This window comes from Capra hircus, chromosome 13 (assembly GCF_001704415.2).
Source record: "Capra hircus breed San Clemente chromosome 13, ASM170441v1, whole genome shotgun sequence".
Classification (NCBI taxonomy): Eukaryota; Metazoa; Chordata; class Mammalia; order Artiodactyla; family Bovidae; genus Capra; species Capra hircus.
Window position 1 is genome coordinate 60,415,904 of NC_030820.1, and position 12,213 is coordinate 60,428,116.

General features: G+C 49.8%; 1 protein-coding gene across 5 annotated transcripts in view; it reads left to right on the top strand.

The window, feature by feature from the left end:
* Window positions 1,151-12,213, top strand: part of HM13 (histocompatibility minor 13) — a 39,000-nt gene continuing 27,937 nt past the window's right edge. For 3 of the 5 annotated variants that reach the window (XR_001296420.2, XM_005688347.3, XM_005688350.3), the window contains exons 1-2: window positions 1,151-1,472; window positions 9,550-9,648. Coding sequence is in view for 3 of the 5 variants with exons in the window: in XM_005688347.3 (XP_005688404.1) it covers window positions 1,290-1,472; window positions 9,550-9,648 (282 nt within the window). In the remaining 2 variants the exon portion in view is untranslated. The remainder of the gene's footprint in view (window positions 1,473-9,549; window positions 9,649-12,213) is intronic. The other 2 variants (XR_001296419.2, XM_005688349.3) reach the window with 2 other exon arrangements.

Here is a 12,213-nt window from a genome sequence, read left to right on the forward strand (position 1 = left end):
TCCCATCACACTAAAAATGCAAGCTTCATGAGAGCAGGGACTGACTTTTGCCTATTTTGTTCCCTTCTGTGTCTCCAGAGCCTAGGACAGTGCCTGTAATATAATGGGATACTCAGTATTTAAGGGATGAGGGGATGATTAAATATTGGATGGATGCATGCATGTGTAAACAAATTGTTCAGTTCAGTTCAGTCGCTCAGTCGTGTCCGACTCTTTGCAACCCCATGAATCGCAGCACACCAGGCCTCCCTGTCCATCACCAACTCCTGGAGTTCACTCAGACTCACGTCCATCGAGTCAGTAATGCCATCCAGCCATCTCATCCTCTGTCGTCCGCTTCTCCTCCTGCCCCCAATCCCTCCCAGCATCAGAGTCTTTTCCAATGAGTCAACTCTTCGCATGAGGTGGCCAAAGTACTGGAGTTTCAGCTTTAGCATCATTCCTTCCAAAGAAATCCCAGGGCTGATCTCCTTCAGAATGGACTGGTTGGATCTCCTTGCAGTCCAAGGCACTCTCAAGAGTCTTCTCCAACACCACAGTTCAAAAGCATCAATTCTTCGGCGCTCAACTTTCTTCACAGTCCAACTCTCACATCCATATATGACCACTGCAAAAACCATAGCCTTTGACTAGACGGACCTTAGTCGGCAAAGTAATGTCTCTGCTTTTGAATATGCTATCTCGGTTGGTCATAACTTTTCTTCCAAGGAGTAAGCGTCTTTTAATTTCATGGCTGCAGTCACCATCTGCAGTGATTTTGGAGCCCCAAAAAAATAAAGTCTGACACTGTTTCCACTGTTTCCCCATCTATTTCCCATGAAGTGATGGGACCAGATACTATGATCTTCGTTTTCTGAATGTTGAGCTTTAAGCCAACTTTTTCACTCTCCTCTTTCACTTTTATCAAGAGGCTTTTTAGTTCCTCTTCACTTTCTTATTAGGAATTTCGGGGACTGGGACATCCCGGGATTAAGGAGATTGAGTGGGAATGGGGAATGGGGTCCTCAGGTCTCCCTCGCAGTGGATGCCCCCTGCAGTGGTCCAGAGCTCCTTTCCCTACCCCCAGCATGTTGCTTAGCAACAGGCCTCCTGGCCCTCCGCCTCCTGTAGAGGGCGCGCGGGCGTGGAGACATGAACGCGCACGCGTGCGCAGCGCGGGCCGGCGAGGGAGGCACGTCACTTCCTGTTTCTTTAGGGGAACGTGGCTTTCCCCACAGCGCCGGATCTTTCTCCCTGCGTCTCCGCTGCAGCGGCCGGAGCTGGAGTCGGACCCCGAGCGCAGCTTCGCCATGGACTCGGCCGTCAGCGACCCGCATAACGGCAGCGCCGAGGCAGGCGGCTCAACCAACGGCACGACGCGGCCCCCTTCCACGCCAGAAGGCATCGCGCTGGCCTACGGCAGCCTCTTGCTCATGGCGCTACTGCCCATCTTCTTCGGCGCCCTGCGTTCCGTGCGCTGTGCCCGCGGCAAGGTAGGGTCCGCGGCAAAACCGGGTGCTGTCCACCTCCCACCCTGACACGGCTGACACGGACCCTCCCCCTACCCCCGCCCTAGACGGGACAGACACCTCCTCTGTCCGGACACTGACCCTTCCCAGTATCGCCCACCACTGCTTCCCCACCCCAGGTCCACATCCCGGGGCTGACCTTAGGTGCCTTAGGATGTGGGCACCCATCCGCGAACCAGGTGCCCGAACTGACCCCTTCCTCAAATAGGGACTGGCTTCCATCCCCGTTCGGACCTTGACGCGTCCCTCCCTCTGTGCGTCGTGCTGGAAGCACTGTTAGCAGACCCTCACACTATAATTCGAGCACTGTTTTGAGCCTGCTGGTCCCGGCCAGACCAGCTTCACCCTCGGCTGTCGCTGCACATTCCACCTGGGACACTCGCCGCATCCCAGGCTCTGGGTCAGCATCCCTCTGCACCTGCTGGGGCGCTGGTCCTCACATCTGAATGGTACAGTCTCTCCTTCCTCACCGTACCCCCCTCCCCGGGTAAGTTCTGGAACCCAGTTTCATCCCTAGGCTCTCACACCTGTCTGGCTGGGATCTGTGACCCACAGAGTACAGATCAGGCCCTTGCCCCACCTCAAAAACAAAAAAAGTAACACAGAAATATTAACTCCTAGAACCCCTAGCTCAGGCCCCAGTTTTTTTGTATCACTTTCTGGAACCAGTTCCAGTCAGCCAGCCAGCTCCTCAAAACTTGGCACTTTGGTGCCTTTCTATTTTAACCATAGACCCTGAGTCTGCTGGTTTCCTCTTCCCTGCCTAACACTCAAGCTTGGACCTATCCTAGCCTGAGCCCAGACCCTATTCCTAACCCTGTTCCCACCCCAGACCCTGACCCTACCTCAAAGTAGCTCCTCTCTTCATGCCCCTTAAGACAGTCCTTCCACCAAATTGGAGTAACTCAGCTGAGTTAGTGAGCTGCCGTTGGCCTCTCTTGTAAGACTGGGCCAGGCTCCATCCCTGGTCTTCAACATCTGTCCTGTTGTATACCTAAGAGGATCCCAGGGCCTTCCACCTCCAGACTTCCTTCCTCCCACCCTCCCTCTCTATAGGAAGCTCTCTCTAGCCTTTTGCACCAATGGCTTCTTGCTTCCTGTAGGCCTGTCAGTCGTCCTCCACCAGTTCCTGATCTGCCGCTCCCTGCTGCTCCTCCCCCACCCAAACCTGAAGTTGAACCTTAGCGGAAGCTCTCTTACCCAAGGAGGGCAGATCCACAAAACAGCTGCCGCTTTTGAAACTGCTCAAACCCAGGTTCTCGAAACATTACCCAACTTGAGCAGTGGCTGGGGCCTGCCACCTTTCTTTCCCAAGATCGGAGAACTTTCTGCTGGTTCCCTCTAGGTCAGATGCAGAGGGGATTGGTCAGGCATGGCTTAGATGGCCCCATTTGCCTTACTGTTCTGCCTCTTTTAAGCAGTGTTCAGGTAGCTTTCAGCCTCCCTGTCGTGCCATACACGCAAACACTTGGTGCAGGGAGAAATTCTGAAATAGATCAGGACAAAGGAACTGAAGGGCAGCATGGAATGAGCTAGGCACTTTATGTGAGGGGCTCCCCAAACTTGAGTAATTCTCCATAGCACCTTCTACACATGGATTACTAATCTCTTTAGAAAACATTTTCCAAACAACAGAATTTCCTGAACCTCCACTGTTGTCCAGGACAGAGGGATGCTGCAAAGATGAGTGGGTCAGAGCCCTGTCACCAAGGAGTTTAGGTGTCTGGATGAGCGGGGAATAACTAGATCTGAGACTGTAATACAAGTAGTGCTGCAGGGTTTAGGGAGAAGATTGAGCACGCCTGGGGCTGGGCAGGGCAGCTTTGTGCTGGAGGTGGACTCGAGCCTTCATGTAGAGGTTGAATTTCAGCCAGAAGACATTTGAAGCAAAGGAAACTAGGGAAGTAGCTGCACACGGCAGTTTAGGAGTTGGTGGGAGGTCTGGAGTGGCTGGAGCAGAGGGTAAGAATGGGAGAGAGCTTTAGATCTAAATACCTCTCCCCAGCATCTCCTGAGAGACAAGGGGACTGGAAAACTGTATGGAATTGCAAACAGCTTGACCATTAGTAGCCTCCAACCACCAGGGTATCCTAAAGCTTACAAGCCTTCACTCTGATTCTCCCAGGTACTGACTGAGGCAGGCAGAGCCAGTTTTATTATCACCATTGTATAGAGAAACTGGGAAGCAAAGAAATTATTTCTCTGCCAGTTAGGGGCAGAACCAGCTGTTCCTACTCCTGGGCTCTCTCCTGGATGCAGTTGCCTGCATCATACAAGTGGCATTTTGGCCTGGGGAGAGGAGAGGCTAAATGACTCCCATTTTCTGCCCTGAGTCATGTTTCTGTGATCATTTGGCAAGGGGAGAAAAGTTAGCTTGGGGGCCCAGGAATTTTGATTTCCCACTAGTGTTGGACCCCCACAGCCAGCTGAGAGAGGGCATGTGAGGACAAAATTCTCCCTGGAGCCAAGTTGTCCATGACAGACAGTGAGTTGTGAAATCGTGGGAGGAGAAGGTGAAGCGTCCAGGAGTGTGCTGGGAGGAAGTAGCCGTGGGCGGAGCCATCCGAGAGCAATGCCTGTCCCTGTCTGAGACCTGTGTCATCAAAAGGGACAGCTACTCCCAGGAACAGCTACTCGTCAGATCGATTCAAAGGCCTTTGGCTGGTAACTCAGAGGAGCCCCCCAGCCAGCTGGACTGGTCTCCTGCTCTGTGCCAGGCCCTGGCTGGCTACCAGGAGTGCCAGATGAAGAGGCCAAGCCTTGCCCTCACAGAACTCAGTCCCCAACGAGAGATAGCTGTGTGACCAGCCGCATGCTCAAGGAGGCTGCCATGATCTTTGCCAGGGTGGGCAAGAACTCAGCAGGCGGGGCAGGAGAGGGAGATGTGGGACCACAGGTGTGTTCTGGGAGGCGGTGAGCAGTTTGATGCGAGTCCAGCACAGGTGCTGGGGTGAGGTAACAAGATGCTCCAGGAACCTGCAGCCTTCCTGAGGTACGGAATCCCGAAGGCAGTGCAGCAGCCAATCTTCATAGCCACTACATGTTTTGTGTTGGTAAAAGTTCAGGCAACACAGAAGCATGAAGGAAATCCCCGCCCCATACCACTTCCTTGGAAGTGACCCAGGTAGCTGTTTGGTGCGCATCCTTTCCCACCTTTTTCTGCGCGTATACAGACATGTACGTGCCCATGTGTGTATACATATGTAAGTTTATTTTTATAAAAATGGGATTTTGCAGTACATACTGCTCTGAAACCTGATTCTTCTTTTTTTTTCCAATGCAGTATGTCTTGGTCATTCTCCTGTGTCAGTACATGTAGACCTATCTTGTTTTATGGTGGGGAGGGTAGGTTACACACACCCATGGTATAGAACTCCAGAAGGACTGAGCAAAACCTCCCCCCCAGCCGCCCAGTTTCCCTCCCCAGGGGCATCCTCTACTGCCTCTTTCTTGGATATCCATCAAGAGGTGTATGTGCCTTTGCAAGTAAATAAGCACACGCTTCCCCCCACCTTTGCTCTATAACTGTTGCACTTTGTTCTTTCTGTAGTTTAGTCGCTCAGTGGTGTCTGACTCTTTGAGGCCCAGTGGACTGTAGCCCACCAGGCTTCTCTGTCCGTTGGATTTTCCAGGCAAGAATATTGGAGTGGGTTGCCATTTCCTTTTCCAGGGAATCTTCCCAACCTGGGGATCGAACCCATGGCTCCTGGTGCGTCCTCTACGTTCCACGCAGATTTGTTACTGGGGAAGCCCGCATTTCGTTGTAGACACACTCTTGTTTGCGCCTTGCTGTCTCCACCACTTACATGCTTCAAATCTAACACACCAGTACGCATGGAGAAGTTCTGTTCTTTGATAGCTGTATGGTGTCCCCCTGTACCCACAGCCGTGATTCTCAAAGTGTGATCCCTGTACCAGCAGCATCAGCATCACCTGGAAACTTGTTAGAAACACGTCTGTTCACAGGCCCTACTGCCAATTCTGACGTGCTCAAGTGTGAGGACGCCTGATTTGGAGTCCTCCACTGGTCAGTCAGTTTGTGTCAGTCTTCTGCTGTCATAAGCCATGCTGAAATTAATCTCATTATACATTTGTTACTTCACGTTGCTCTGTGTATTTGTAGGATAAATTCCTTGAAATCGATTAGCTGGGTCAGAGGCTCTGTGCATGTTTAATTTAGATGGATTTCATCAAATTGTCTAGGGCAGAGGTGGTACCAGTTGATACTCCCGCCAGCAGTGACCTTGATTCTCATTTAATGGTTGCTTGGTAGCCCATTACCGGAGGTTTCTGAGCTGTTGTGTGATGCGATCAGGTCCTTCAGAAAGAGCTCCTGATAGAGGAGGGTGCAGGCGGGAAGGGGGCTGGTGAGGTGGTGCTCATGGAGCCTGCAGTGGAGGATGAAGGCCTGGGGTGGGCGTAGTTTGGGAAAGGCTTGGGTGAGTGAGTGCACACACAGTGAGGAGAGGAGACCTGGGGCGCCAGAATGGCCCATGACTCCCAGATCCTTTGTAGGGCATGGCCTGGAAGCAGAACTCCCAGAGCTCCAGCAGAGCCAACGACTTCAGTGAAGTTGGCATCCTTCTTCCTTTGCTGCTTTTGCTTCCACCCTGATAACCAAGCATCCAGAGTGTCACTGGAAGCTGAATTTATTTCTGCTGTTTGTGTCAGCTCCCAGCCACTCAAACCCACCCCAGGAGCCATTGCATTTGCATACGAACATCTAGTTTAAAAATCTAAATTGAATCTGTGGAGAATCCGGCCAACTTCTAGTATTTTTGTAACTACAGAGATTCTGTTGCTGCCAGGATTCTGTTCCTCAGAAAGGTCACAGGCCCCCTGAGCATTTTGACATAACTTTCCAGCAGAAATTTCCAGATAGGAAAGGCAGAGGACTTCTAGGGGGTGATAGCCAAGAATTTGAACTCTGGAACCAGACTGCCTCAGCATACCTCCTGGCTCTGCCTCTTGGCCAGCTGTGTGACCTTAAAGTGAGTTACATCATCTCTCTGAGCCTCGGTTTCCTTATCTGTAAAATGGAGGTATAAAAGTCCCTGCTGCCTGGGGTTATTGTGAGGATGAAATCATGTAAAGCATCTAGAATGCGTGGCACCTAGAAAGCCCTCAGTAAATGTTGTCCGTGTTACTGTCCTGGTCAGTCAGATTTCAAGTCTTCCGTGCTGACTCAACATTGCACATGGGGTGTTTCTAACAGTCACACACAGAAGACCAGATTTGACTGTGTGGTGGAGCTTCTGTCCAGCCTGGTTTGCCATCAAATGATACTGAGTCTATTCCCACCCAGAATCCTGGGCTGAATTGAAGTGGATGTGTGGAAATGAGCAGTGACGCTGGTTTGCAGGTGATGCCAGAGGCTGTGGGTCCTTTCACACCACGTGCCCTGCGTCTGCAGGTCCCTCTGCCTGTAAACGCTTCCCTTCCTTGTACACAAAGCAGACTCCTCAACTCAGTCAGCATTTATCTGGCTCCTGCTGCATACCAGACCCTGTGCTTGGCCTTCACAGCTTTGCTTAAGTAATATCTGCTCTAACCACCTCTGACACTCCCTGCTTCCTCGAAGTAGTATCCTGTCCACTTTCACTTGACTCCCTTGTACATAATCATGATAGTTTGTACAACTTGTGGGGAACGCAAGCCACAACACTAAGTACTTCCAATGCAAAAATCACTGAATCCTGGCAACCCATTTTACAGCTGAGGAAATTGAGGCTCTGAGAAAGAAAATGACTTGCCCAAGGTCCCGCCGCTGGGAAGAAGCAGAGCTGGCAGTGGGGCTGGGCCTGCTGACGTCAGAGCCCTCCCTCCACCACGGGGTACTCGTGCCACGTATCGCGGCAGTTCTACCACGGGTCACGCTACTTGGGGATATTCTGTTTACATGTCAAGGTCTTGGCCTACCTGCCTGTGAACACTTTAAGGTCGGGAGCTCATTTAGTTTTGTGCCCACCCTGCTGCTACACAGGAAATAGAGTGACTCTATGGAGGTCCACTGAGAGGGCCATGAATTTGCCCACTCCCTACCACACAGTCGGAGAAGGCAATGGCACCCCACTCCAGTACTATTGCCTGGAAAATCCATGGATGGAGAAGCCTGGTAGGCTGCAGTCCATGGGGTCACTAAGAGTTGGACACGACTGAGCGACTTCACTTTCACTTTTCTCTTTCATGCATTGGAGAAGGAAATGGCAACCCACTCCAGTATTCTTGCCTGGAGAGTCCCAGGGACGGGGGAGCCTGGTGGGCTGCCATCTGTGGGGTCGCACAGAGTCGGACACGACTGAAGCAACTTAGCAGTACCACACAGTGCTGCCAAATGCAGAAATCAAGGGCTGGGAGGAAGGAAGGAAGATGGGCCTGCCTCTCTCTGTCATAATTGCTCATCTGCTCCTAGTGGAGCTGCCAGAGAGTGACTCACACAGCTACCTGGTCCTTCCAGAGGGAAGGATCTCCCTCAGCCCTGCCTGGGATGCAGGGCTATAATGCAGCCATGCCTATTTTGGGGTTTGGCTTAGGGCCTCCCCACTTGCCCCTCCCTGATAATCACAGCTCCTTAGACAGCCACAGTACTTTACAGTTTGCCAGGCTCTTTGACATCTCATTTGATTTAAGCCTCTTGGCCCTTTTAAGTGAAATTGCTCAGTCATGTCTGACTCTTTGTGACCCCATGGACTGTAGCCCACCAGGCTCCTCCATCCATGGAATTTCCAAGGCAAGAGTACTGGAGTGGGTTGCCATTTCCTTCTCCAGGGGATCTTCCCAACCTAGGGATCGAACCTGGATGTCCCACATTGCAGGCAGATGCTTTACGGTCTGAGCCACCAGGGAAGGCTATAGATATTGTCGTTCGGTTTGACAGATAAGTGAACTGAGGCTCAGAGAGCACACGATCTGCCTGAGTCACCCAGCAAGCCATTGAGGTGCATCGTCGTGCAGTGACGGTCGCTGGGTCCTTGTGGACTGTGAACATAGAAGTGGATGGAGAGCGTCGTGGTCCTGAAAGCTTTTGACTTTTAGATTTATATTTAAAATGTTTTTTAATATAAATTTAAACAGAATTATTGGAGAAGGAAATGGCAACCCACTCCAGTATTCTTGCCTGGAAAATCCCATGTCAGAGGAGCCTGGTGAGCTACAGTTCATGGGGCTGCAAAGAGTCAAACACGCCTTAATGACTAAACAACAACCAGAATTATACCAATATAGATTTTCATTAGGAAGTCTTTTTGTCATGAATTCCATGGAGCTAATTTAAGTTTCTGTGTAGTACTGTTAATTCCATTTTTTTTTCCATTTTAATAGTACTGAACTGATTTTGCTTGCATTCAGTTGTTTCATGTAAGTATTTATCCTTCGTCAGCTCTATACCCAGATCCCATCGCTGCTGACTATTGTATCTGCCATTGTGAGTTTAACTGTGGCTTGTACTCTGACCAGATTCATTTTCCCAGTCATGCTTCTTGAGTTTGAGTTTTGTCAAGATTTGCTTCTCCTTGCAGTTGTTGTCTTCCCAATGCTCAGTTTTAGCCATTGTTAGTTTTGTTTTGTGGTTGGTCTGTTTCCACTTAGAATATTCACTACCTACGGGATAAAAGACTGGCTGTCTTTATGCCTCAGCTAATCTGTAGGGAAACTGGAAGTAGCCCTCATGTGGCCGAGGGCTGCTATCCTGTTGCCAGGGTCCAGTGTTTTCTCTTCCAGTTGTTAGGTGCCCGCTGCCTCTGCCACACATGCACTGGGTCCTCCCAGGACTGTCCCTGTCGGGGTCCCAGTCTCTTCAATGGCAAGTCGGTGGTGGGATCAGAGCATCCTGCCCCGGGATGGATAGACGGTAGCCCTGGCAGAGGGAACAGCACTAGCAAAGCCTTGAGTCAGGAAAACATGGGGACCCCTGAGGCACCTCAGTGACCAGGCAGAAAGCGGGGAGATGAATGAGCTATCGTGGCACCAAGTTCCCACCAGCGTCCAACCCTTGCAGGCCAGAACCACTCCTTTCTCTCAGCACGGCCTTCCTTTCGTCTAGAACGCCTCGGACATGCCTGAGACCATCACCAGCCGGGACGCCGCCCGGTTCCCCATCATCGCCAGCTGCACGCTCTTGGGACTCTACCTCTTTTTCAAAGTAAGTCCTTTGTCACCTGGTGTGTCATTTGGTTTAAATAACTTTATTTTATTTTGTTCTGTTTTTCCCATCACAGGAGACATGCATGTTCATTTATAGAAAATAAAGAGCAGAAAAGTAATAACAATTCACCCCTCGACCCACTTCCCTGCTGTGATGTCGGGGGGCTCCTTCCCACCAGACTTCATTTCCCTTCTCCGTGGAGCTTTCTGTTCTGTTCCGTTTTGGTTTCTGTTTTTGTACTCTCCATGTTGGGGTGGGGTATAGCTGTGTCTCAGACATACCTCTGTCATACTAATTGCTTTTCTTTTTTTTTTAATTTATCGAGGTTTATTTTCCCAATAAAAGTTACACAGGCTCAGTGTTGAAAACCTGGAAAACACAGAAAAGTAAAAAGGGGAAAACAGCAGCCATCCAAAACCCCCCTGCCAGAGACAGTCACAGAGCCCCTTTGGAGGTGTGTCCTTCCTCTGCTGCTCCCGTGCATGGTTCCTCCGTAGCTGTGACCACGTGGCGTGTTCAGTCCTGTAGCTGCTTCCCTCACTTCACATTGAAAGCATCATAAGCATTTTCTCATGTACTGCAGACTCGCAAACTTTTTATCTTAGTCTAACATGTACTGTTTTCTGATGACGAAAGTAATTTATGCAGAAAACAGAGGAGAAAAACACACAGGTCATCACCATTAACACCTTGGCATCTCCTTTCAGACTTTTCATAAGCATGTTTTCAACGTAATTATAGTCATTTTATAACTTTTTTTTTTTTAAATAACACAGTACAAGCACTTTTTTCCTGGTCATTGAAACATTTTCGAGGACTTCTTTTTTCTTTGCCACCCTTCATGGCCTTTGCATGGTCTTAGTTCCCTGACCAGGGATTGAACCTGTGCTCCCTGCAGTGGAAGTGCAAAGTCCTAACCACTGGACCACGAGAAAAGTCCTTCCTTAAGGGTCACTTTTCATTTACATTTTAAAAATACATGTATGTAGTTAAAAGAAATTTTCTTTTCAATCTGAGAGGAGATGCAAATAAACCATAATACTCTCCCCAGCGTAGTTTCTTGTGAGTTATTCTGTTATGCATAGATCCACATTTATGTAAAAATTTTCAAACAGCTATATATATATATATATATATATATATATATATCAAACATACAGTTCTTATCAGGGAGATATTTTTGTATGAGCACCGTCAGCTCTGCCTCGTTCTCTGTAACAGCTGCTTGTGGTTCTGTTTCACGGATGCACCCTGAGGGGGTGAGCTACAGTCCCAGCACTGTAGCCGTCTGTGGGCATCGTCGTGGGCGCCTCTCAGCACAGTCACGTGTTGTCAGGTGTATCTGCAGTATGGCTACCAGCTCAGACAGCATCTCCACATGGTAATCGGAACAGATTGTGCCACATCCTTCTGATTTTACCCGTTTACGTGCCCCTCCAGCAGTTACAAGTGTGCTGACTTCCCTGTACTCCCACCTACATCGAGCAGCATCAAAATCCTTTACTTTTACCAGTCTGTGGGTGAGTCAAAAACAACGCCTGTTTCCAGTTCCATCGCTCCCTCATTACTGGATCAGAACCACCCCTTTTAATGATTTCAGAATATCCCTTCCAAGCAGATAACACCGCTGACTGACAGCATCGCCCTCACTTCACACAGATAACATAGTTCTGATTTTTACTCTTGTCAGTAAGAAGGCATCAGGTAACATTAGGTGTTCACTATTTTTTCTTTTCCTTTTTTCCTGGACCTCGGGAGAAGAGGTGGATTTCTCACTTGCTTTGGTGCACAGCACACCGCCATCAGCCACACCAGGCTGCCCTCCTTGTTTTCTTCACCCCGACGCTCATCTCCATTTTCCACCTTCATTTCCCTTCACCAGATGCACCTGCCCTCATGCGTTTGTGTCGTTGGATGTGTGTCTTTTTCGAAAGCATATGGTCTGAGTGTGTCTGTGTGTCTTTGGTGAGAGTCTCGTCCCCATACGTAGCACTGGGTCCCTTTCCCTCTCCCCTCTAGTCTTGCGATCTCTCCGTGGCTCCGTGTACTTGAGCACGGTGCATTCAACTTGGCTTTGGGCAAAATTCTCAAGTCTCTACTGTACTAAGTGCTAGGAATACACACCCAGGCCTTTGCCTCAGGACCATCTAATATTTTCAGTATTTAGGATTCTCTCCTTAGATCCTAGATTCCCCAGAAAGGAATTTCTGGCAGCAGAGGGTGTGAACATTTTTATTTAAGGCTCCAGACACCTGTTGCTCAGCTTGTCCTCCTCTCCAGGCAGGTAAGCCCCAGCCTGCCTTGTGCCAGAGGACACAGTGTCCATCCCCACCACGTCACCAGAGTGTCATGTGATTTCTGAAAGGCAGCTGCCTGGATATCACAGGCACCAGTTTCTTCCCAAACTCCAGACTGACCACTGGATGTGGCTTGTGTAACAGTGGCTCTCACTTTCTCACTCGGCCCCTTTCCTCCTCTCCTGGTTAGGGCACCGGAGTTTGTTGCATTTCTCAAGATCATAAAATTTACCTTATCATACCTCATTTAAACCTGATTGTTTTG